The 22,472-nt window shown below is 45.4% G+C and overlaps 1 protein-coding gene across 3 annotated transcripts in view; it reads left to right on the top strand.

Moving 5' to 3' along the window:
• The window catches only part of hipk2 (homeodomain interacting protein kinase 2), a 71,752-nt gene that overhangs the window by 27,351 nt on the left and 21,929 nt on the right, over nt 1-22,472 (top strand). For all 3 annotated transcript variants that reach the window (XM_038706786.1, XM_038706787.1, XM_038706785.1), the window contains exons 3-4: nt 20,667-20,790; nt 21,455-21,574. In XM_038706786.1, coding sequence (XP_038562714.1) covers nt 20,667-20,790; nt 21,455-21,574 — 244 coding nt within the window. The remainder of the gene's footprint in view (nt 1-20,666; nt 20,791-21,454; nt 21,575-22,472) is intronic.

Consider the following 22,472-nt stretch of genomic DNA (forward strand, 5'->3'; position numbering starts at 1 on the left):
TTTGTGGAAATGAATGAAGAACATTTACACGCATCATTTCACATCAGTTCTAAAAAGAGTCTCTCTGTTGCGGCCGTCGCCATAGCAACCAAGGCTCTTGTTCCAAAATTGTCCGTTTGCCTCTGAAGGTGCAACACCTGAACTAGACCAGGGCTGTTTTGATCCGCCTGCCCCAACCGACAGCTGTGTACTTTAGGGACAGGGAGGGCCCTTGAGCCACACTCTCATCTCGCTGCTATTGTTTGCCCAGGTGGGCCAGGACGCCCTGTCTTTCTCCCTCCCCCCTCTCTCTCTTTCTATGTCTCTGCCCAGCTCTCCTTCTCCTCCCTTTTGCTATCTCATTCCCTCTCTCGCTCTCTTCCTCTTTCTCCCTCTGTCTTTGTTCCACAGGGACCTGTGGTCCAACTGAAGCTCTCGGTTACACAAAGAAACCAAATTGGCTTTCATCTGCAGCCTGTTACCAGCTGTGTGCATTGTGCATCTGTGCTCCCTCTCAGCGCAGAATAAGTATAGATTTTACCTATGACACTGTTAGTATTATTGGCTTTGAGTCAAAGCTCTCTTTGCAGAAACACTTTCTTCTCTGACAACTCCAGAGTAGGTTTCTAATTTCTTATTATAAGTCGTATTAGTCTTTGGCATGACTTTGCTGTTAGCAGTGCTGTTAAATATGCTCCCATCTTTCCACTTTTGAAGCAGAAAATGCAAAATAGGATGATGTTAGAAACTCCCAGAAGCCCATTCACCACTTTCATGCTGGGTCAATATGTGTGCCAAGCTCTTAACCCACCCCCCCAAAGGCCTAAAGTCCCACACCAACCCTGTTGTTCACAACCATGGTGACAATTAGGTTTCAAGTCAGACACAAAGATGTGTTTTTTAGGTGTGTTCATGCACCATTCATGCTGAGAGTGTGTGTGCTTTGTGTGTGTTTACAGTAAGGAAGAGGGAGAGATGGCCCATTTAGCATACCCAGAGTTTCTGGCCTTGTACACAGCACTGCTCAGGGCACTAAGAAGAACAGCTGAGAAAACTGCAGGGAACCTTCATTAGTGATCCCTGCCCCATGTCCCCTTTCCCCCTCTTTGCTTCTTTCTACATATCTCCATCCGTCCTTCTCCCCGATGTCCTGCTTCTGTCCATCCCTCCCTTCCTCCCTCCATTTCCTTCATACTGACCTCTGTCCCTCACGCAAATCTGCCTGGAATTTCAATCATCACATCCACAAGCCGCATAGGATCACAGAGGCTCATCCCTCTCAGCTGGTCATAAGAGGAGAGAGCTTCAATATATGCCCCAGTAACGTATTTCTGTATGCAGTTGTCTGAGCTGGAGCTTTGCATGAGCATGTTTCAGAACATTCAGCAGATCCTGGAATGGTGTGATGCATTGAACATAAAAGACAGAAAAAGGAATATCTAACTGAAATCTTTTAATAAACTCACGCACAGAACATGTGCATGTTGTGAGGTGCAGAGTTGCAAAAAAAAGTGCAAATATGGGTACTGTTCTTTCCTTTTAACACAGTAAACAGGTGGTTATGGGAAAAGGAGGTCACATTCATTGTGCCTTCCTTTGTGCGAGTGTGTGTCTGTGCTAACAGGTGTCCTACAGTCAAATATGCACCCACAAGCATCACAGACTCCCCTGACGGAGTAAACTATTCTGCTCTGGAATCAGTCAAAGGCAAACGTATACCGCAGGAGGGGAGAGTTTAACAGACTCCTGTGCTTGAACTCATGTGCACGTCTTTGTGCTCAAGTCTTCTCTTTGAATCGTCAAGGCACACTGCAGCTCAAATCAATCATAACTACAGCACCTGTTCTACAAAAATGCCAGCACCATTAAAAAAGGTCCTCTGTTTGTTTGTTTGTCTGTCCGTCTGCCTGTCTGTTTTGTTTGCTTTTTCTTCACCGGAGCAGGGGGAGAATGGATGACTAAGTGCAGTGAATCATAAATGAGTTCAGGAGAGTGTTGGTGCATTGGAGATGCTCAGTGTGATAGCACCAGCTACCTGTCACATATCTGTCTCTCCCTCTTTGTTTTCTGCACAAAAAAAGCTTGCCTTCACAAGCTCTTCCAAGTCTTGATTTATGAAAAGAAGCCATTTAGTGGAGCTAATTGCATAAAGCCGGCTGCTGAAGCATCTGAGGACAAGTCATAACAGTCCTTTTAGATATACTGCAGACAGCTGAAGCAGGGCCGTCCCCAGACCAGAGCAAATCATCCGTCACAAATGCTGAGCCTGCGTACAACAGATGATGACCCTCTATTTGCTCTCACCACATAAGCCCAGTTTTGGAAGGTTTAGTTTACAGCAAGTTGGCTGGAGTAGAACAGTGTACTATAAGAAGATATAAGGATTTATAGATTATTTCTTCCCAAAATACAGGAAAGGAACTGCGTTCGTTGAAACAACTGCCAAGTAAGGACAGCAGCATGCTCCAACACACCTCCCGCCTCCTTTCCCATTTAAGCTGGGAGTGAGGAGTGCTATTTGCATTACAAGGTTCCTGTGGAGCAGAATAAAACACAGACAGAGCTGTGAGCAAAATGAACACTCTCAGGGTGGCCCTACGCTAATTGCGACCGGGGTGCATTTACTGATTATAGTTAAGTGGTCCAAAATGGTCCCCTGCTCTCTGTTACATTGACCCACTCCCTCCCCTGGTGGATGTGGTCAATAGCAGGCCTGTTGAGATGCCTTTCCACTGAGGGAAGAAAACAGAGTCCAATCATGCCTTCATCTCCTGAAGCACACGGAAAGTAGAGTTGGATTGAGGAAGTGCTGATTTTAACACCGTTTATAACAAGGTGAACAATGGAGTGGGGACAGCAGGAAGCAGCAGGCTGCTGTTTTTCATAATTGAGAATCCTGGTAAAATAAATGTTGAATTAAAATACAAATACCAAATTGGACCTGCAGAAGCTAAAATGTTTTCCCTTAAGTGAACAATGACTGAAGGAAGATTCAACCCATATTTTGTTCTTGAGGCTGTGAGTCTTTTTTGTGAGTGCACGTGCAGCTCATGACTATTCATGTTGTCTGCAAAAACATGCAAGTTTGGTCGAAATGGAAATTAATGGAATGCAAAGTGGAATGTAAATGTAGTTGCGGGGGGATGGGGTGGGGATTTAATCCTTGTTGAAGAAAGCCATGAAGGTTACATGCATGGACGGGACCAGGTCAGTGTTTTGTATACCCTCTCTTCCCTGTTGCCTGCGCCTTAACAGGAGGCCCCACAGTGGGAGAGCAGGCCGGGGGTGATATAACAGCCACCCGATCACACAGGCTTTGATCTCCCCTCTGGGTTTCTGAGCGTCTATGGGATAGACTTTAGGCCTACTGATGAGGAGGTGGAGATCTCACACCCCCTCTAATGCTGGCTGGCTAGCATGTCTCTCTCTTTTACCACACAGAGCAGATCTTTAGCTTGGGTGTCAGTGTGATTGTTTCTTCTTGGAGCTGCTGGTGGATTTGTTTGCCGTTTTCTTCACTTACATGGATGAATATAGATTGATGCAAAAGTTCACTCACTCTTTTCACTCCTTTCTTGATTGTTCTTCTTGATGACCATAGCTGACCTGAACACAAAGAGAAACATTCTGGTTAAGGTAAATGTCTTAGTCCGTTTCTCTTAAGGAGTTATTTGCTTCTAAATGTTTTTCTCAGAGGGGGTTTGAGTCTTACAGCAGGTCTAGTGTTTTACACAACCCTAACCCAATGATGTAATTCCTTCTCCCCCTGAACGCTGGTGTCAGAAACACTGGGCTACGTCCCTCTAGCCATTCAGTCTGCCCTTGTGTCATAATCTCTCATGGCTGGCCTGATCCCGCTCCAATTTATGTAATTAACTGATGTCACTGCTCTGGATTGCTTGCAAACACTGTATCACTGCAGCCCTGATTTCCCTAAAAGCAACAAATCCTTGAGGACCTGTGGTCTATTAAAGCTGTTATTCACATAGCTTACAGTTATATGAAGGGGCATATTAAAAGTCAGAAAATAACAAGCCCCATTACATAAACATGGAGAAGTAATTGGGGTAGAAAAACGTTTCTTTTATTATAGGAGCTAGCAAAATTACTACATGCCAATTAGAGAGTGAGTGTTTTATGAGTTTGGCTTGCTGACGTAGGGGGATTTGTGCATATATGTGTGTATGTCTTTGTTTGTGTGCAAATGGGTGTGTATATTGAGAAAGGGGTTAGCCTTGTGTGACTAATACAACACACAACCTGTGCTCTTTCAGCACAAATACTAACAAGAGCACATAACAGCCAGGCCGTGCTTTTCAAAAACATAAAATACTCCTATCACAGCCGGGTGGGACTCATTTTGTTTGAGTACATGGCTGGCTGTTTGCACTCCTGTATGCACATCTGTGTGTACAAGCACAAACAAACATCCAACTGTGCTGGATGATTAGATTTTCAGGGCATGGTCAGTGACTCGTATGAGTTCATGTATCCATACAGTGTGAGGGGAGGCAGACTTTTTGGCAAGCTAGCAGACTTGACCTACACACAGATAGACCAGCAGGAGGACAGATGGACAGACTGGCAATCTAGCAGATTGGTAATAAATAGACAAATAGACCTACAGACAGATAGAGGGCAGGGTCTGGCTGCAGGGGGGAGACAGGCCATTGAATGAACATTTAGGTTAGACAGACTGGGTGAATGTGTCAGGCTGTAACCACTGCCCTCAGACATAGATCAAACATAGAACCAGCCATCCAGGACACATCACATCGCTCAAGGCCCAATGTCGGCCTTCCTGACTGGGGCAGGGACGCTGCCTCCCTCCTCTGGAGGGAAAGAGATCCAAGGACGTCTCCTGAAGTTTCCATGGTTGCATGTCTCAGCTAGATCCAGCCTTGTTTGTTTTGCCTGCAACATGTTCTGCTGCACCGACCCCCATTAATAAAGCGCTCTCAAGGTTAACCCTTAGGTGGCCAGCGAGGCGGTCAAACCCGCAGTCATTTGCACGGCACATTTGTTCTCTGCTCTCATTTGATTGCTGGTATGACATTTAGGCTAACATGTGATAGGAAATGAGCTTAGTTTGTGTTTCCCGTGTCCCGTGCACCCTGCCTGATGATAATGAGGGGGAAAAAGGCCAGAGAAGAGGGGTGGGGTCAATATGCTAATAGTGGGTGTACATTTTGATGCCTCACTACCAGCATGGAATGGTTTGGAGAGACGGGCTATCATTCTCCACCTCCTTTCCCCTCATTATCCCCCCGCATCTCTTTTCATCTCTGTCCTCCCCCATCCACTGCTTTCTGCTCTCATCCTTCTCCATGCCCTTCACTATCTTCTCCCCTCCATTTCTCCCCCCTTCTCCATCTCCCTCCAGGTACTCCTCGCCTCCACCCACCTACCCCCCAAACGCCTCTCTCCCAGAATATGAGATACATTTGTTTTCCCCCACCAGGCTGCAAGAGTGGGACGCGTGGCGTGCAAAGTGCTGATGTGTTGGTTTCTGGGTAATTATAACATCCCTCGGTCTCCAAGAAAACTCTAAACTAATGTTTAATTTGCCTCACCGCTCAAAGGAAGCCCTCCTTTGTTATTGCCGTGGCAATTAGCTGGAGCTAAGGCCCAGGCATTTCCTGTGATTGTTGTGATTTGCATAGAGAGCAAATCAGAGAGAGTATCAAGACCCTATACCCCTCTTCTCTCTCTGCCATTATAGCCACCCACTCCTCCCTTCCTACCTCTTTCACTTCCTCCCCTCCCTCTATCCCACTTGCTACACTGAATCTCCATCAGTGGCCTAGCAACCAAAACTTCAGCGCCTGTGTCTGATACCTCTGTACTTTTTTTCCGATTGACAGGGGTGAAACTGACTAACTGGAGGGTACGACAAAAAGATTTCCAAATGAAAGTGTCAGTGGGTCACGTGTCTCTTCCCTGCACAATCCCTAATGGTCATCTAGTTTCATCCAATATTGTCTAATTAACTGCTTGTTCGTAACCTAGCTGATGGCATTCCACCGAGGATGGCGCTAATGGAAGTTGTTAATTGGAGGTATAAACATACTGTCTGTAGATGAAGATGTCACAGAGGCTATGTGCATACTGGACACGCACGCACAATGAGGTGCAGCAGCATGTAGGTCTACATGTGGGTAATGAGATTATCAGTCAAGAAATAAACAGCTAGATGTTGGTGAACATGCTGTTTTTGGTCCTGAGGGGAAACCATTAACTAGCATTGCTGCCTCATGGTGACTATTGTGTTTTCTGCTCTGGCCGGATAAGAAATAGATTCCCACTGACTGTTTAATCTCAGGGCAAATGCAGCTGCCATGTTTTATGACAGCATTGTTATTGTGTGTCACCGTTCCAAATAATTCACAATTGGCATGCAGTACTTTATTAGCAGTCATGTCATATTTTTTATCACAGAGTACTTTCAAATTTAACATTAATGAACTCCTATACAACAGCAGATTTTCATAGAAGCCCACCTTTGCAGCTTTGCCAAGCTTTAGTTTAATTAGAATACCTGAAAGAATTTGCATTGCCTTATATCAGCCCCTGCCTCTGTGTCTACGCTTACTATAATAGTACCACTGTGAGATATGATATCCACATTTCCTCCGCTACTGCTCTCTTATGCTCTCATCAGATTATTAGAACTGGTATTTTCCCATTTGTGGGTTTTAGTGCTGAGAGCTATGGCTTCAGGGAGCCTTTTTAGTGAGGAGAGAGATAGAAAGACGGAGCAGCGAGAAAGCAAATGAGAGAAGGAGGGGTAGGCAGAGGGCTAATGGTGAGATAGAGGGTAAGCTGTAGGGGCTGTTAAACCTGAGGAGTGGCTAATCCATGAGACGGCACTCTGCGCGCATCTGCTCTGGACTGGTGTGGCATGGTCGGCAAGAGGTACATCCAGAGCCCCAGCAGTCAGACGTAGCCTCCTGATCTATATTTCAAAGCTGAGACTAGAGAGGAATTCAGTAATGAGCTCCCATCCTCCTTTTGGTAGAAGAAGACTCTCTTTGTGGAACTAATTGAAAGTGGCATGTGGAGCGCCGGAGAGCTTTTTGGGGGCTGTGCTGCGTTTCAAGGGATGTGGAGAGATAAGCCTGCATGCCGCTGTGGCTTTTGTGTCACAGGTCTGAAATAAACAGGTCTCTTAGAGGAGAGTGATGCACTTTACGGCTGCAATTGGGGCGGGGGGGTTGTGTTTTTTGCGTGTGTGTGATTGTGTGTTTTTGTCTACAACAACCTGTGTCCGTTGCTGAAATTACACCCCCACACACATTCCGCATCTCTCTCCCCTTAATAAATCTAGTTTTCTGTGTCAGCTCATCAGAGATGCAGTGTGTGTGTGTGTGTGTGTGCATGTGCATGCACATTCGTGCAGACACGTGTGTGTTATTTGGGCTTTCTGTGCGGAGTGGAGGAGTGGCTCTTATGGGAGATGGGCTTTCTCTATTACAGATATGGAAATGGCCCGAGACGTATGCAGTTAGTCTGATATACTGCGTGGCATTTAATGAAATGATGAAACAGAGTCTGGCCTTAATTTAAAAACACACACATCCATGAACACAAATGTACCCACATGTGCATGCACATGCACACTCATATTCAGAGACATGTAAATGTCAGTTGGCAGTATTTTGCTTTGCTTGTCAGGTGTGTGAATTCAGTTTTTTTGTCCAATTGGCCTGCTGTATATCATTTTTTAAACATTTTTTGAGCCAGTGAGAACCTCATCGCAAGAAGACCACATGTCTGTGAGGCTTCTTCACAAGTTTTACAGCTCTGCACATTCCTTAGTGGTTCAATCTGTGGGAAATGCTCAAATTTAATCAGACCTGACTTGACTCAACAGTCAACTCATTCTAACCTTTGATTGATAATTTAATGATACTGTAGCACCCACCCTCTTAACGTCACTGCTGAGCTGGTAAGAAAATAGGAGGAACTGACAGAGAGAAGTGTCATGTCCCTGAACTGGAGTTTTGATGATCTCCTCTTTTGATTTCACCAGGGTCCTGTTTCTGTGGGGCTTTGCAACTTGTCTCATACCTTTATTTACTGCATTATGAAGTTGGTTTCTTATCGACTGCTGTTGCTGTTTGCTGGCAACAAGATAGCCTCACAGTCACAGCTGAAGTTATTAGATTGTGTAGTCTGTTTGCTGACATGTCTTTTTACCACTGTCAACATGACACACCTTAAATAAGACCGCCGGTACAAGAGAATAAAACGAAATGCAATAACAGCAGAATCTGAAAGAACTCATTAACATTCTGGCAGCTTTTTGTCATCTTGAACCACTGTTGTTGTGGCCTTGGCCACTTCTGTATAACCTCATCTTGTAAACTGTGAATGAGCCGATGAGAGCAAGAGCAGGACATTTTTTTTCCACCAGAACAATTTGAAACACTGATGCAAGGGTGAAAGAAGGATATGTTCTGTTTTAGGGTGTGTAATATGGTGAGCGGGAGGGGGTGGGAGGAGGGGATGGTGATGGTGAAAGGCGAGACAGGGAGGCAGGGAACAGCCCAGCTTGGTGCCCAGCTGTGAAGCTGCCCCTGGGCCTTGGGGAGGCTGTGGAATGTGGCTGATGTGAGTCTGGGTTTGGGCTGGAGATAGCAAAGGCCCGGGGCATGCAGCTGTGAGCAGTGATGTCTGAGAGAAGGGTGTGTGCACGTCCATACCTATGTGTTAAGAGAAGGAGAAGAGGGGAAACAGAGCGGTAATTTGTGGATGCATTTATGTGTTTTTGCCTCTGTGTATATGTCAGCTTATGGGCATGTTTGTATTTATATATGCATTATTGTGTGCAACCCTCTACTGGCCACAGCTGATGCCCCATCCCAGGGAAAGGAATGACATTCGGACTCATTTCCTGTTTGAGAGTTCAGGGCATGCTCTTTGGCCTCGCTCACCAGAGACGTCTGGAATGTGAGACAGAACCAGATTACAACAAGCTACCTCCCTCAAGTATTGGTTGGTTTGCCAGTCAGCTGAGAGCAGCTTTGTTCGGAGCGAGCCTGTCAGGCGGTGATGACAGCTAGCTTTTGTTCTGGAGATTTCCTGTCCTGTCCTGGGCAAAGGGTCGCTTAAAGTGCATAGAGGAGTCATAGCACCACTCCCTTGCTCCCCCCTCTTCTCCTTGCTCCCTCCCTTTTTCCCGCCACTCAAATCCCCCCTGGTCATATTTCCCACCCTCCAACCAATTATAGTGCCCTATGTGTTGGGGAGAAGTGATCTGATTGGCTGTGTCGGGGGTGTCTGGTAGGTCAGAGCTTTGTTCATTTCACACTGTGTCCTTTTGGACTCCCTCCAGCAGCACCCTCGGAGCGTTCAAACAGACAGCAGAAGAAGAAAAGTGGAGAGAGGGGAAGAAAAGTAGAAAAGAGGGAGACAAATAGAGGAGAAAGAGACAATTCCTCTGTATACAGCCTTCAGTGCGATATGATTTCTTGCCTGAGAAATCGTAAATGTGTCATGTTTAGCACTGGTTTAAAATTCACATAGACTACAGTGGCACCTCCAGTGGTGCTGCACCAGAGTATCTGCTTGTACTGTAAAACTGTTGCCTCCGACTCCACAACAAAAGGAAATTTTCAGAGCCAGAATGCCTTTGTTGTGTGTATGTGTGTGTGTGTGTGTGTGTGTGTTCAGCGAGAGGGGACGGTCTTCCCTCTGGGCAAGGTACACTAAGACAGGAAAACACCTGGTTACGGAAGGCAACCATCAGTTATACAGCTGTCACAGGACATGCATATCGCCGTGGAATGCTTTTATCACATGCAAACTATGATGAAAGCATATTTGTCAGTCATTCCCTGGTTTGTCTTGCCATGGAAAAAATATCTGCATCCATGAAAGAGCTGAACAATCTTGTCTGTCATTAGATTCCCAAGAACAACAGTCTCCAATCTCAGGTGGTGCTATTAGAAAGCCCAAGGTGACTTCAAAACATTTACCTTTCCCCCTGTCTGAATTGTAGTTTATAGGTTTTTAACTTGAGAGGGAAATAGAAACCAAAGTCTATCACGTCTAAGTGTAATTTGACTTGCCCAGCCCCCAGAAAGACACAAGGTGCTCTCCATTCATTATGTCTCCCCAAGCAGTTTTTCCATTCATGCGTTTGGCTGGGTGTTTTTCATGAAAGATAGATTAAAAAACTAGTAAGTAATATTGCAAACCAAATCCTCTAACAACAAAAGCAATTGAAGTCACCTTGGGCTTTGGGAAAACTATGATGGGAATATTTCATTATCACTAACAATTAATGAAAATAATAAATAATTTCAGCCTTAATTATTGCCCTAGAACCAGCAAAAGCGAGCTTGATTTCTATTGTTAACCCCTTGATCAGAGGTAATATGTACATCTTCTGGGATATTAACTCTCACTGTCTCTTGTCTTTGCAATCCAAAATCCACAACATGCTCTTTCTTACTTTGATTACCCCCCCTCAATCACCATAGTGGTACTTACGAGGCAAAACCTAATTAAGATAATTAATTTATGTCAGTCCCTACCTTAATCAGACACATAAATGCATCTAAGCTTCCCCCTCTGTGCATACATAGTGGACATAACAATGTCATAGCCAGAATAGATAGTGCAGTCTGAGTTTTGTTACTATTTATATGGAATCAAAGCTGTCAGTTTTCTCCTTGAGTGAGCCCACAAAAGCAGAAATAACAATGTCATTTTGACAATTGAATTGAATCAATTACAGCATGTGAAAAGGATAATGGCGTATTGATTGTCGCTGTACAGAAATAATTTTTCCTCAATAGACATGTATGGCATTTTAAATGCAGAGCATGCCGTCACTATTTGTTATGGTAGACCATATAGGGGATGGGAGAAAAAGATCACTTGGTATATGACAGAGGGAAGGAAAAACAAATCAGCTGTTTCTTAAAGGGAGAGAATTGTGGCTACAACACAAAAGTCAACACCTGTCCCCTTCATGACATGGCTTTGTCTCATCCAGGACTGACCCAGACATGAGAAAGTGTAGCTCTCATTTACAAGTCCAAAACACACCCCACACACAACATTATCCATCTCCCTTCATTTGTCTTAGCGAGAAGACTGGCTTCTGATGAGGCTATGAGGGAATGGCCTATTTGTCCAAATTCCTCCCCAAAGCCTTAATAATCCTGCTGTTGTTTCTCTACGTGATGACATTTCTAATTCTTGTCAGGGAAGAATGCAGCGTGACAAACGGCGTTAAGAATGTCTGAAAGCACAGCAGGCAGGCGGCATGCTGGGGCAGATAGAGGGGCACGAGTCTGAGAAGGGAAGACTCACGATCAGTAGAGGCTTCACCTTTCCTGAAGGACATTCTGGAGGACACGGGTGTGTGTGTATGTGTTTAAGGATCTGTGTATTTTTTTGTATGACTATGTGACAGCAGTTATGCATGTATAATATTAATTGTGACAGAGGGACAAGGGGGATCATTCATTGTGTTGGATTAAGATTTGACCACATCTGGGTGACAGCCTCTGACAGTCTGTCCTATCCACACTAATTAACCGTGAGCCTGCTGCACTCCAGGGACTCACAGTGCAATGAAGAGAGTAGCACTGTACATAGACAAATAGAGGCAAACAGACAAACAGGCAGATAGAAAGAAGGAGCAAGCCTGGGGTATCATATCCAGGAGGTCTCTCCCTGTGTTAACTTATAGAGAGAGGTGGGGGAGCTGGTCCATAGGACCTGTGTGAGGTTTTGTTTCAGCTCTCCGCGGCCCTGGAGCTTGTCGTGAGGCAGCGCTGCCTTGGGCACCGAGAATTCATGTCACACACAGCAGAATTTGATTAGGCAGGAGATGGTATTACTGCCCGACTGGGTGGGAGGAAGGAAGATGGTAGTCAAACAAGGGATAGTGATAGAGACAGGGAGGGTGAAGGGGGGATGGGTGGAGGTAGAGAAATGTAGCGCACGTACTGTATGTCAACGCATGCCGGGCTGGGGGTGAGGCGGAGGGGGATTTTTCAGTCTGCCTTGCAAATGTCTCCCCCATGTGCTCTTTCACTTGCCCCTGAAATAAGGAACTAGTCAACCAGAGCAGCGTTTATGATTGAAACTGTGTATGTGTGTATGTTTGTGTGTATTGAATGGCAAGAAGACGTATGTCATTACAACGTTAGGACGGCGCCCCTGTAGCTCTTTGCTATATGTTCTCAGGCGCCGCATTTCAAATGGATTTTCGGCGTCTTTTGTTTTACCACATATCCAGTATGCACGGCTCTGCTAGCCAACCACATTGATTGTGGCCCCTCTTTCTCTCCCCCTATCACTTGATCTGTGTCTTAGTCACCCTAAATCAACAGAATGGGACATATCGATGCAGAGCTTTGCAATTTCTAGCTCTGGACTGTATTGGACTAAAGCAACTGCTGGAAGAAACTAGACAATAAAACGACAATAATGCCCATCAACCAGACAGCAGAAAATACAGACAAACCGCAAGAGAGAGAGAGACAGATACACAGTCAGTCAAGCAAGCAGATGAGATTGTGATTGGTTTGGCCAGCAGTTTACAAAACTGACATGCTGAGCTTTTCGACTGAAAGGCTGTGATAGAATATAATGATATGATATACAGTCTGCAGTTTTGGCCTGGGCTTTGGGCTGGCCTGCTGTGACTTGCGCTGTGCTGGACGGATTGGAGCCGACAAAGGTTTAAGTCTAGCTCTCTGAATCCCTCACACATTCTAATTTGCTGAAGTGATCAAGGCTTTGGTGTAAGCATCCCTCTGCCACCAGCAGACACAATCTCATCTGCCTGACTGACCGCCTGCGCCTGTCTGCAGAATGTGTCTCGCTGCCTGCTATGCTGCTTTCCTGTCTGTTTTGGTGAATGTCTCAGCCGTCGTGACAGGCTTGCCAGCTGGTTAAGCTGGTTGACTGAGTGACTGCATGTTAAAAAGTATTGTCATTTTTCTGCATTTCTGCCTTTAGTTTGGGTTCACCCACGTCACCCACTGCTAGCAAGCTCTCTGTGTGACCCACATATTTCCCCTGGGTTTGTTGACAGTGGAGAGTAGTGACTGACAGAGTGTGAGGGTGCGATGGCATCATTCTGAAGGGTCAGCTGCAGTGATTTACTTTCCAAGGAACTCTGTCTTGTGAGATATACTTTTTGCTGCCTGGATGTGATATCAATTGCCCATTTTCAAGTTATCATTTAGAGATTCCACTGAAGTCTGATTTTCATGGAGACTCAGACAGAGCAGAGCTGCACATGCCTCAGGGTTGGGCCACTGTCTGGCCAGTGGCTATTAGTTGGCCTAATATCGTCTGACTGTCAGTCCACTGTCCTAATAGGGCTGGAGAGACTTGAAGCTACCTCTCTGCGTCCCCTACACTGCAGCCCCTACGTCTTCTCTCCAGGCTGTCTGCTCAGACAGCATCACTGTATGACAGATCACCCATCATTTATCGCAAATCCTTCCCAGCACTTCTCCCTTTGACAAGAGAGACAGAGGGGAGAGAATCTGTGTGTGTGTGTGTGAGTGTGTGTAGGTGGGTGGGTGTTGATCGAGAGGGTATCTATCTTCCATTGTTGTGCCCACTCCACCCTCTCCGTCTTTCCCTGTCTCATCTCCTTTCTGTCATTTCTCCTTTTTTCTCCTGCTCCATCCAGTTGAAAGAGGTCTGTCCCTTTGACCCCTGCACCAGGCGATGGGGGTTGGGGGCATAGAGGGTACCGCAGGGAGCCGGGGACAGCCCGCTGGTTGCAGGTGGAAATGAGATGTAATACTTATGGGATCAGCCACATGCCGGAGAATAATAATAACCACAGGAAAGAGGCAATTACCAACCAGGAACAATGAAGCGCTGCATAGAGGTCTAAACGAACAACTGAGCTGCTTTCATTGTTTGGATTTTGTAGTTGTTAGCGTTGCTAATGGAAGCTTTTGCAAGCAGAAAAGGAGTAGAAAGATGGAAGGTGGGTGGAAAAGGTACTACACTGCTTCTCCAAGGGGGTGGGGAGATAAAGTCTCCATAGCAGCAAATGTATTGCTAGGCCACTAAAATATGTGTTTGATGTGTTCTATGTTACCTACCTGTAACAATAAATCTGATATGTTATCTATCGGTGCTGTGACCACAGTCAATTTGAAAAGCAGCTTGGGTGTACAGACATAGGGTGATGCCATGTGAGAGAATGTGGCATATCCTGTGTACCAATATTGACTGTGCCACACTGCAGTGACATGGCTGCATGTGCCTTATGTGCCACAGTGACAGGAGTGGCTCTCTGCCCACTTAATATTACATCATATACAATGCGTCACAGAGGAGGGAGGAGTTAAATGTGAGATGGCGAGACTGGGAGGGGGAGCGGGGACAACCTTTGAATGTACAAATCTATGTTAGCTCTCAGTTACAGTTCACTCCCTCTGAGGCTGCTGTACTGCACTTCAGGTTGTTTTGAATCGGCACACCCATATTTTACATTAGCCTGCTGTGATGCATTTGAGTTGCTGTAATCTTAGCTTCTGTTGATGTTGAGTTGCCAGTATGTGTCTACAAGTTTCCCTATTTCTTTTTGCATTATCATGACAGTCCCATGCTTTTCAGTGACTCATTGTATGGATGTCGATCCCTCCCTTTGTATGAAACAACCTCTCGCCTTCTTTCCTCCCACAAGCCTTGTTGTAACGCATTGCTAGACGCACAGGAAATGCTAATACTTTAACAGGTAAAACAGTGGCAGCCTCGTCAGCGCTTTCGCCCTGCCTTTTTCTCAGAGCGAGAGAAAGAAAAAGAGAGAGGGAAGCCTGGTTTCAGGACCTTGAACACCAGGAGTGCTGCCCCTGCTTAGGGAGTGAGAAAACATTTCTCAAGGACTCTTGAATAACTTTGCCTTGTCCAGATGTCCTCCTCCCCTTTCCACCTGAAACACACAGTTTTTAAATTTGTCATTTACAGTCTCTGCCTACATGTGGATTTACATGTGTGCTGCTATGCCTGGCTTGTGCACTGTGCAGCAATTTCTGATGTGATGTGAGCAGGTGGAGCGGCCGGGGAGGTATAGCGTATGTATGTGTGTGTGTGTGTGTGTGTGTGTGTGTGTGTGTGTGTGTGTATCTGTGTGTGTCTGTCTGTCAGTGTGTCTTGGGATGGGGCGGTGTCCTGCGAGCCACAGGTGCACACTAGGGGATGTAACTCTGCACATTGATTTCACAGTCAGTGACCACCATGCAATATATCTAGAAAAGTGTTTCTCTATGGTGCATCTTCAAAGAGGCTGTGGAGGAACCTTTGAGGGCATGAATATGTAGATGAATACCCCAGGGGAGGAAGGGAGTCATTCACAGCACCAACCCGAGCCTTTTACATTAGGCAAGGGCAAAGCGTGGGATGGAGAGAGGGGAAGAGGCAAAGAGAAGGAGGAAAAGGAAAGAAGCGAAGGAGATAGAGGGGAGAAAAGTTAATGGCAGGCTCTTTTTTCATGGAGTGCTTTTTCCTGTTAGCACTGGACAGCTATGTCTCTCCCCAACCAGCACTATGTTGTTACAGGGCTCTTACATACCTAGTATAAGATCCACCTCCAGTATCCATGCTACTCTTTACTTATAACTGCCTGCCTGCTTATTGAATAAAACATAGTTACAGGAGGGCCAATGGAAAGGAAAGAGATCAAACCATTACCATAAACTGACAGACCCATGTGTGCGTGTGTGTTTGTGTTGTGCATTTATGTGTGTAAATGCTGCAGGGTTCCAGGGATCCATCAGTCTCTCGTCTGGAGCCAAGCTAAGGGAAGGTCAGCCTGATGGATACATCCTGACATGCACACAGCCTGTGATGTCAGCTGTGTGTGTCTGTGCGAATGTGTCTGCGTGTGTGTTTATGCGTGTGTGGGCTGGCAGGCCAGCCAAGCGCAAGTACGGTTCAACAGATCAGAGGGCGGACAGGCAAGCGGGGAGGGAGCACTAACCTGGCCTCGGCGCCCTAGTTTGAGGGGTTTGAAGGGGGTTTTGCTGGCAGAAGGGTTGTAAGGAGGGGGTGGTGAGGAAGGGTGAGGTGTAGGGGTTGGCTGGGCTGGCAGAGGGGGTGGGCGAAGGGGCTGAGGTGCAGGGGTAGGCTGGGGTGACAGAAGAAAGGCCCCATTCATGAGTCGTGCCATCTCTGGCTCTCAAGGGGACTGGGGCTCATCAATGACCAGGCCAGCTGGGAGGATGTCAGCATGCAGACTCCACCCCCCCCCCACCCCCCCTCACCCCTCTCCTCCCTCCTTCACTCTTTCTTTTCTTTCTTTTGTCAAGGGCCAGTGCTGTCAGAGCCACTAGCCCGAACACTAAGGCCTCTCATGCAGTCAGGTCCCCATTGAAATCCAGAGAAAGTCTCTGGCTAGCCAGTGGTTTGCATACCGTCTGTACTGTATGTGACATCTATGGTCTGCAGCGTGAAGCTCACTACCACCCTCTGAGTGGCACTATGGTAGCCATGCCAACTGGAGATGAGCGAGGTCAGGGTGCAGCTTAAAGGATGATAAATTGGCAGTGTCAGTTGAATGTAGCATGCTCAGACCAGGTGACAAGAATGTAGTTTTTAACCATGCTAGCGTTGTGGCTCTATGGATGGCAACGTGATCCCCTTTTTGGTTTTCCTGTGGTGCCACCATAAGATTCACATTTGTGGCTAAAATTTAAATGTCTCAACAACTATTGGATGGATCGCCAATAGTGCCTTATTATTTGAGCAACATTATACCTGCTAAACATCAGCATGTTAGCCATTTCATTATGACCATGTTAGCCTGCTGAGTTTAACATTTACCTAAAATAACCGCCATGCCCAAGTACAGCCTCACAGAACAACTAGCACAGCTGTAAACAACATTTGTTCAGTCTTTGACCCGCAAAGAGACATTGACAAACAAAAACAAAAAAAGGCACCAGATGAATAACATCTTACTCTACATCTAGAAGGAAATTAATGTTTTAAGTGCTTTAACTAAGTCTTCAAATACCCCTGAATTCTGTTGACCAAACAGTCAAAAAAAAAGACATGTGACCTGCAATAGAGAACAATGGCGTCAAAAACTGAAATGGTCTGCATGAATTGTCAATCTCTTGTGCTCTACTACTTTAGGGAGGAAAGGGGGACAGGAAAGGAGCATGGTTTGTGAGCTGCGCAGATGTGTGCGCTGTTTATCACTGCCAGTGAAAGCCCTGCATCAGCAGCAGCTGTGGGGCGCATTGCCTGCGATGGCAGCGGCGCATTGGTAGGGGAAGATTTGCATTTGTGGTTTCATATCATGAACAACGATGTTACTCCCTCTCTCTTCCTTCCTTTGTGCTCTCACTCTCTCTCCGTCTTTCTTTCTCTCTCTCTCTCTCTCTCGCTCTCTCTCGCTGTCTTTCGTTGAACGGGAGGAGCTTTCTGTGAGAGGTAGAGGAGCCATGTGAACATGGCTAAGTAGAGCACTGGAGCATAACCCAGGAAGCTTCAGGCTGAAATTGATCCAAGCATAACATCAACACTAATAAATCTCTCCATCACACAAAGCCCATGTTGTCATGGCAAACAGCTATACACACATGCATAGAAACATTGTGCAAAAGATAAAGACCTAGCACTAATAACACTCTAATGACAGTACATTTAAAGTTGACTGTAATGAAAGCCACCTTTTTTTTTTTTTTACATCAAATGTAGCACTGGCCATGAGCTCCGCTGTCAGTTTTTGTGAGCTAGTATGGATTACATACATGATGGTGATTGGTGTTGGAAATTATTTAGTTAAGTGTCTTGTTAAAAAAAAGAAAGGGGGGAAAGTTGAAGGTCCTGTGGTCTGCATGTGTCCGCCAGAGTCACAGTGATCTGAAGGACCATCTGATGAAAGGGTTTCCTGCGGCTTTCATCTCCACAATGCGTTTTGATGGGGAGAATTTCCTTGCAGCTGAGTCAAAAAACAGCCTCATGTTGTGAAAACAGCCTACCCCTTCTGCAGCTTGCAATGGCTATTGGGTTCTCAAAGTCAAATGAAGATTTTGGAGAACTCACACATGAGGGTATATGTTTTGTGTTTTTGTGTAGGAGTGTATGAATCCTATTTAGATAACAAATGCACTGCAGAACTGCTGGGCTGCTACAGTATGTTGGTTTCAGTGTACTGTAAAAAATATTGCAGTTTCTGCACAGACAACATGATAACCACAGAGTTGAAACAGCAAACATTGTTTGAATATATAAATAGAATATAATCCTAACAAACGTCTGTGTATTGTTATGTGTTTGTCAAGGAGTTTTTGTCCTGAAAGTGTTTAAGTGATTTGACTTGAGTTTTTGAATACTTTAAAGTGGCCGAAACTCCAAAGCAATGCTGGATAATAGGATGGTTAAGTGTGTTTAGAGACATTTGCTTATGGATTCCTCAAGTATGATTGAGCACATCTCCAGCTGAAGGTATAAAAGGACACACAACCTAATTGGAAGAAAACTCCTAATAGGTTCAACTTCTAGTGTGTTTGTCTCTCGGTGTACCTGTCCACATGTGTGTGCAGTTGTTATTGCTACCTTTCCATTATGTCCACAGTGAAATTCATTCCAACAGGCTGTTAGAAGAGGATCATGCTAACCAAAGTTCTGGTGGCCATCTCTTCTTTCCCACCTTGAGTAAACCTCACAGTTCCCTCTGCTATCGCCTCCTAGCAGGCTCCTTTATGCCTCTTTGGCAGCCCCTTGATAGACGTCTCGGCTCATTGTGTGTGAAGGTGTTTTTGTATTGGTGTGTAATGGTGCCCTAAGATACTGTTGCTAGAGTGTTGCCTTGGTGTCTGTTCCACTGCTGCCCTCGAGACCCCAATAACCACCTTCTGTGACAGGAGTTCTTCACTGAGCAAAGCACTGCTCCCTCTCATTTGCCTCTCTGCTTCTCTTAAACTCTCTTCCTCGTGTTCCAGTGTTGTTTTTCTTATGCAGTATCTCATCGTCGATCTTTGCCGTGTCTTCTGCCTTTCTATATCAGACAAATCTCAGTATTCGATGAATCGCCTGTGCCCTATTTTCTTTTTGCATTTTTGTCATTGAGCAGTGAATAGAGGGCAGGGGGCTACAGTTGGAAATTTGCTTTTAAGTATTTGAGGTATGTTCATTCATTCTCCTCCAAACCCCCCCCCAGCTGCCCTCGGGCCGCTCACCCATCGGCCCCTTAAAGGCCTATAAAGTCCTACAGTCCTATGCTGTTTTCCACATTCTCTGTTTCCCTGGTACCTACAGTTCCAGCAGGACCGAGGCCAGCCCCCCTCATTTCTCTCTCTGCGACCGAAACCCTGCCAGAGCCTGCCTAGGCTTAGGGGGGAGCGCTAGCCTAGTTACCATGGTCACGGCAATCAGCATTGTGAACTCTGCTATAAATGAGAAAACTTTCCAAGATCAGCCTTAAGCTCCTGTGATCCATGTGTTGTGCTGTAAACATTTTCTTAATAGTTTGACTAGTTCAGTCTAGATTGAAGGTATAGAAAGGACAAGAGCTCTGCCTGTTTCCATTAGTGGAAACCAATTTTTAAATTAATCTAAATTTCACAATTTCACTAATTTCACCAATAAGTAACCCCCCCCAACCCCCCGTTATGGTGATGACAGCCAGAAAATCTCTTGAAAGTGCTTTGGATTGTTAGAGAGCAGAGTCACCGTGTTCTTGGTTATTTTAAGCCCCATCAGAGACGTGAGCTCACAAGAAGTGTATTAGCCTTTCTGACAGGATATAAAACATGTTGAATGAAAGTTGGGAATGGTTTGGGACTGCAGTGCTGCTCAAATAACTGAAACAATATTTCATCTTTTTATCATATCATAGATATTTATGTCTTCTACCACTGAAATGGTCTCTTTGCGTATCACTGCATGTGTGTGTGTGTGCGTGTGTGTGTGTGTGTGTGTGTGCGTGTGTGTGTGTGTGTGTGTATGACTGGCAAAAAACAGTGTCCAGTCATACAGCAATGACGTTACCAGCTCATTGCATGCTCTACAGAATATTTACATTAGTCTTCTTTTTATGGCATAATTGCTTCCACGTTGTCTTGTGGCTGTGGACTGTGAAACTCTTTAAACATGCCCTTCTACCTCTAAACAGTCCTGATGCTTGACGATCAGAGAAGGTGTTCAGTGAATGGTGCTCATGCATGGTTATCAATCAGTTATCTGTGAGGTGGCACCTTGGAAACTGCCTAAACAAGTTATGTGAATAAGGAAGGAACACCCTAACTTTCAAACCTTTTTCAAGGCTACATTGAGTGATTGATGTTAAGATATCATAACAGCCTTCAAACATCGAAGATTAATTGTGTCTGTCTGTAAAAGTGTCTGTCTTGGTGTGGAACTGTGAAAAAGTGTGCAAAAACGTGTTCTTCTGCATGTATGTTGTCTAATTAAATCACATTGGCTTTGGGAATGTTGCCGTTTCCAGCTCACGCTTACATATGCACCGCAGATTATTTCCTCTTCTGATATGTGTGTTTTGCAGCTTTGACTCTATATTGAAAATATACTTATGTCACAGTTAGAATAAGTCTCGTTTTTCTGTGTCTTTTCCGGTCACAGCAGAATCCTGTCATAGCACCAGCTCTGCTCAGTATGGTCTCATAGATTTAGTGTACGAGAAAAATGTCTAATTTTAACCATACGTGTGTTTTCTCTGCCCACAGGGCTCCAGAGATAATCCTGGGCCTGCCGTTCTGTGAGGCCATAGACATGTGGTCCCTGGGCTGTGTGATAGCTGAGCTCTTCCTGGGATGGCCCCTTTACCCTGGAGCCTCAGAGTACGATCAGGTAACATATAATGGTTGCTTGGACCTTCAAATTGTCTCCTGACCTCTGAGCAACTCATGATTTTCTGTGTTTGGGTGCTAGCATACCCATGAATCTGAATTCATGAGGACTGTGTGTGTGTGTGTGTGTGTGTGTGTGTGTGTGTGTGTTCACTCTGAGTGTGTGCTTGTGAGTGTGTTTGGGAGGGGGGGGGCTTCTCCAATCCCCCTGACAGCCCCTGATGATTCTTGTGCAGCCTTCCTGTTTATCTGAACAGATGCCACAGAGCCACTTGTCCAATTAGCACAGCCCCTGTGCTCCAGAGCAAGACATTGCCGTGTTCCCCTCTCTCTATCAGTCAGATGAGGCTCAGTGGGAAAACCTTGAGCAAGTTGTGCTCCATCACTGAACAAGCTTGACTGATTTTTCACAAAACTTAGCAAAGTGTCTCATTTACAAGTCTCAAATCAATCTTTGATTCTTAAGCTGAGGTCATGTTTGGGTGCTATGAGTATATCAGCCAGATATGTCTGGAGTAGTATTGTCAGCCTAGATTTTGAAAAGAACATCCATCCTAAAGATTCGGGAAAGATTCACTGTGCTCCCCAATTAAATGCAACGTGTGGTTTAATCATGCATGTGATCTGAAAAGTCTCAAATGCATTTTTCATCTTCTGTCTTGCAGATCCGGTACATCTCACAGACGCAGGGTCTGCCTGCAGAGTATCTGTTGAGCGCGGGGACAAAGACCACCAGGTTCTTCAACAGAGACCCCGACTCCACCTATCCTCTCTGGAGACTTAAGGTACAGCTGGAGTGATAGAGATGCATGCACAAAAGCTCACAAAAACTCCAAGCTGTTATCATCAAGAACGTCCTTCTTGGACCGATAATATTTTTGCCGTCAATATCTGTAATGGTATTCCAACTCTAGCTACACTGCGTGAGGCTTTGATGGCCCCGTTTCTGGCTGCAAACAAACTAAGAGGGTAATGAGAGCAAAATGGATCTGTTTGAGAGGATTTGGCAAATGGAAGCCCAGCCTGATGAATCCAGCTCAGAGGGTGTCTGCTCTAAACCCCTCCCACTGTCCCTCCATGTAGGCCACTCAATAAGGTGGTCCTCTCTTTTCTTGCTTACCCTCATTAACTTAAGTTAAACTTTTTGACACACAGTGAATTTACTCCATGGCTTCTTGACTGTATCAAACCGCAAATACTGACCCATCGCTGCAGGGTATATTTTTACCATGTCTGCTCCTGCCTGCGTCTAGGATTCATCAGACCCCAGTGCATTTGTTTCTTATGAAACCAACGTGCCACATTGACAACAACTGATGATGATGACTGGCCTTCAAATGAAGATATATGACATGGACTTATGAGGCCTTTTTAAAAATACATTGTTGTCAGTTTAAACAAGGAGGGCTCTGAGTTCCTGAAGATAAGAGCTGACAGCAGCATTGTGGGAAAGACACAGACACAGATTGTTAGCTTGCACTTGACACCGATGCTATAACTCCTCATGATTTTCTAGTGTCTTCAGTATGTGGAAAATCAAACATCAAGGCATCCTGACCACTTTTTTTCCCCCACTCTGTAGAGCGATTGCTCAGCTTTAATCTGGCCTTGCCATGTGTTTCCATGTAACAGCAAGTGTGTTGCTTTGCTGACTGTAATTAAAAAATGTCACATGTTCAGTCA

The sequence above is a fragment of the Micropterus salmoides genome, unplaced genomic scaffold, assembly GCF_014851395.1.
Source record: "Micropterus salmoides isolate LMB-PRFRI ecotype aquatic unplaced genomic scaffold, ASM1485139v1 Ms_hic_scaffold_8, whole genome shotgun sequence".
Lineage (NCBI taxonomy): Eukaryota > Metazoa > Chordata > Actinopteri > Centrarchiformes > Centrarchidae > Micropterus > Micropterus salmoides.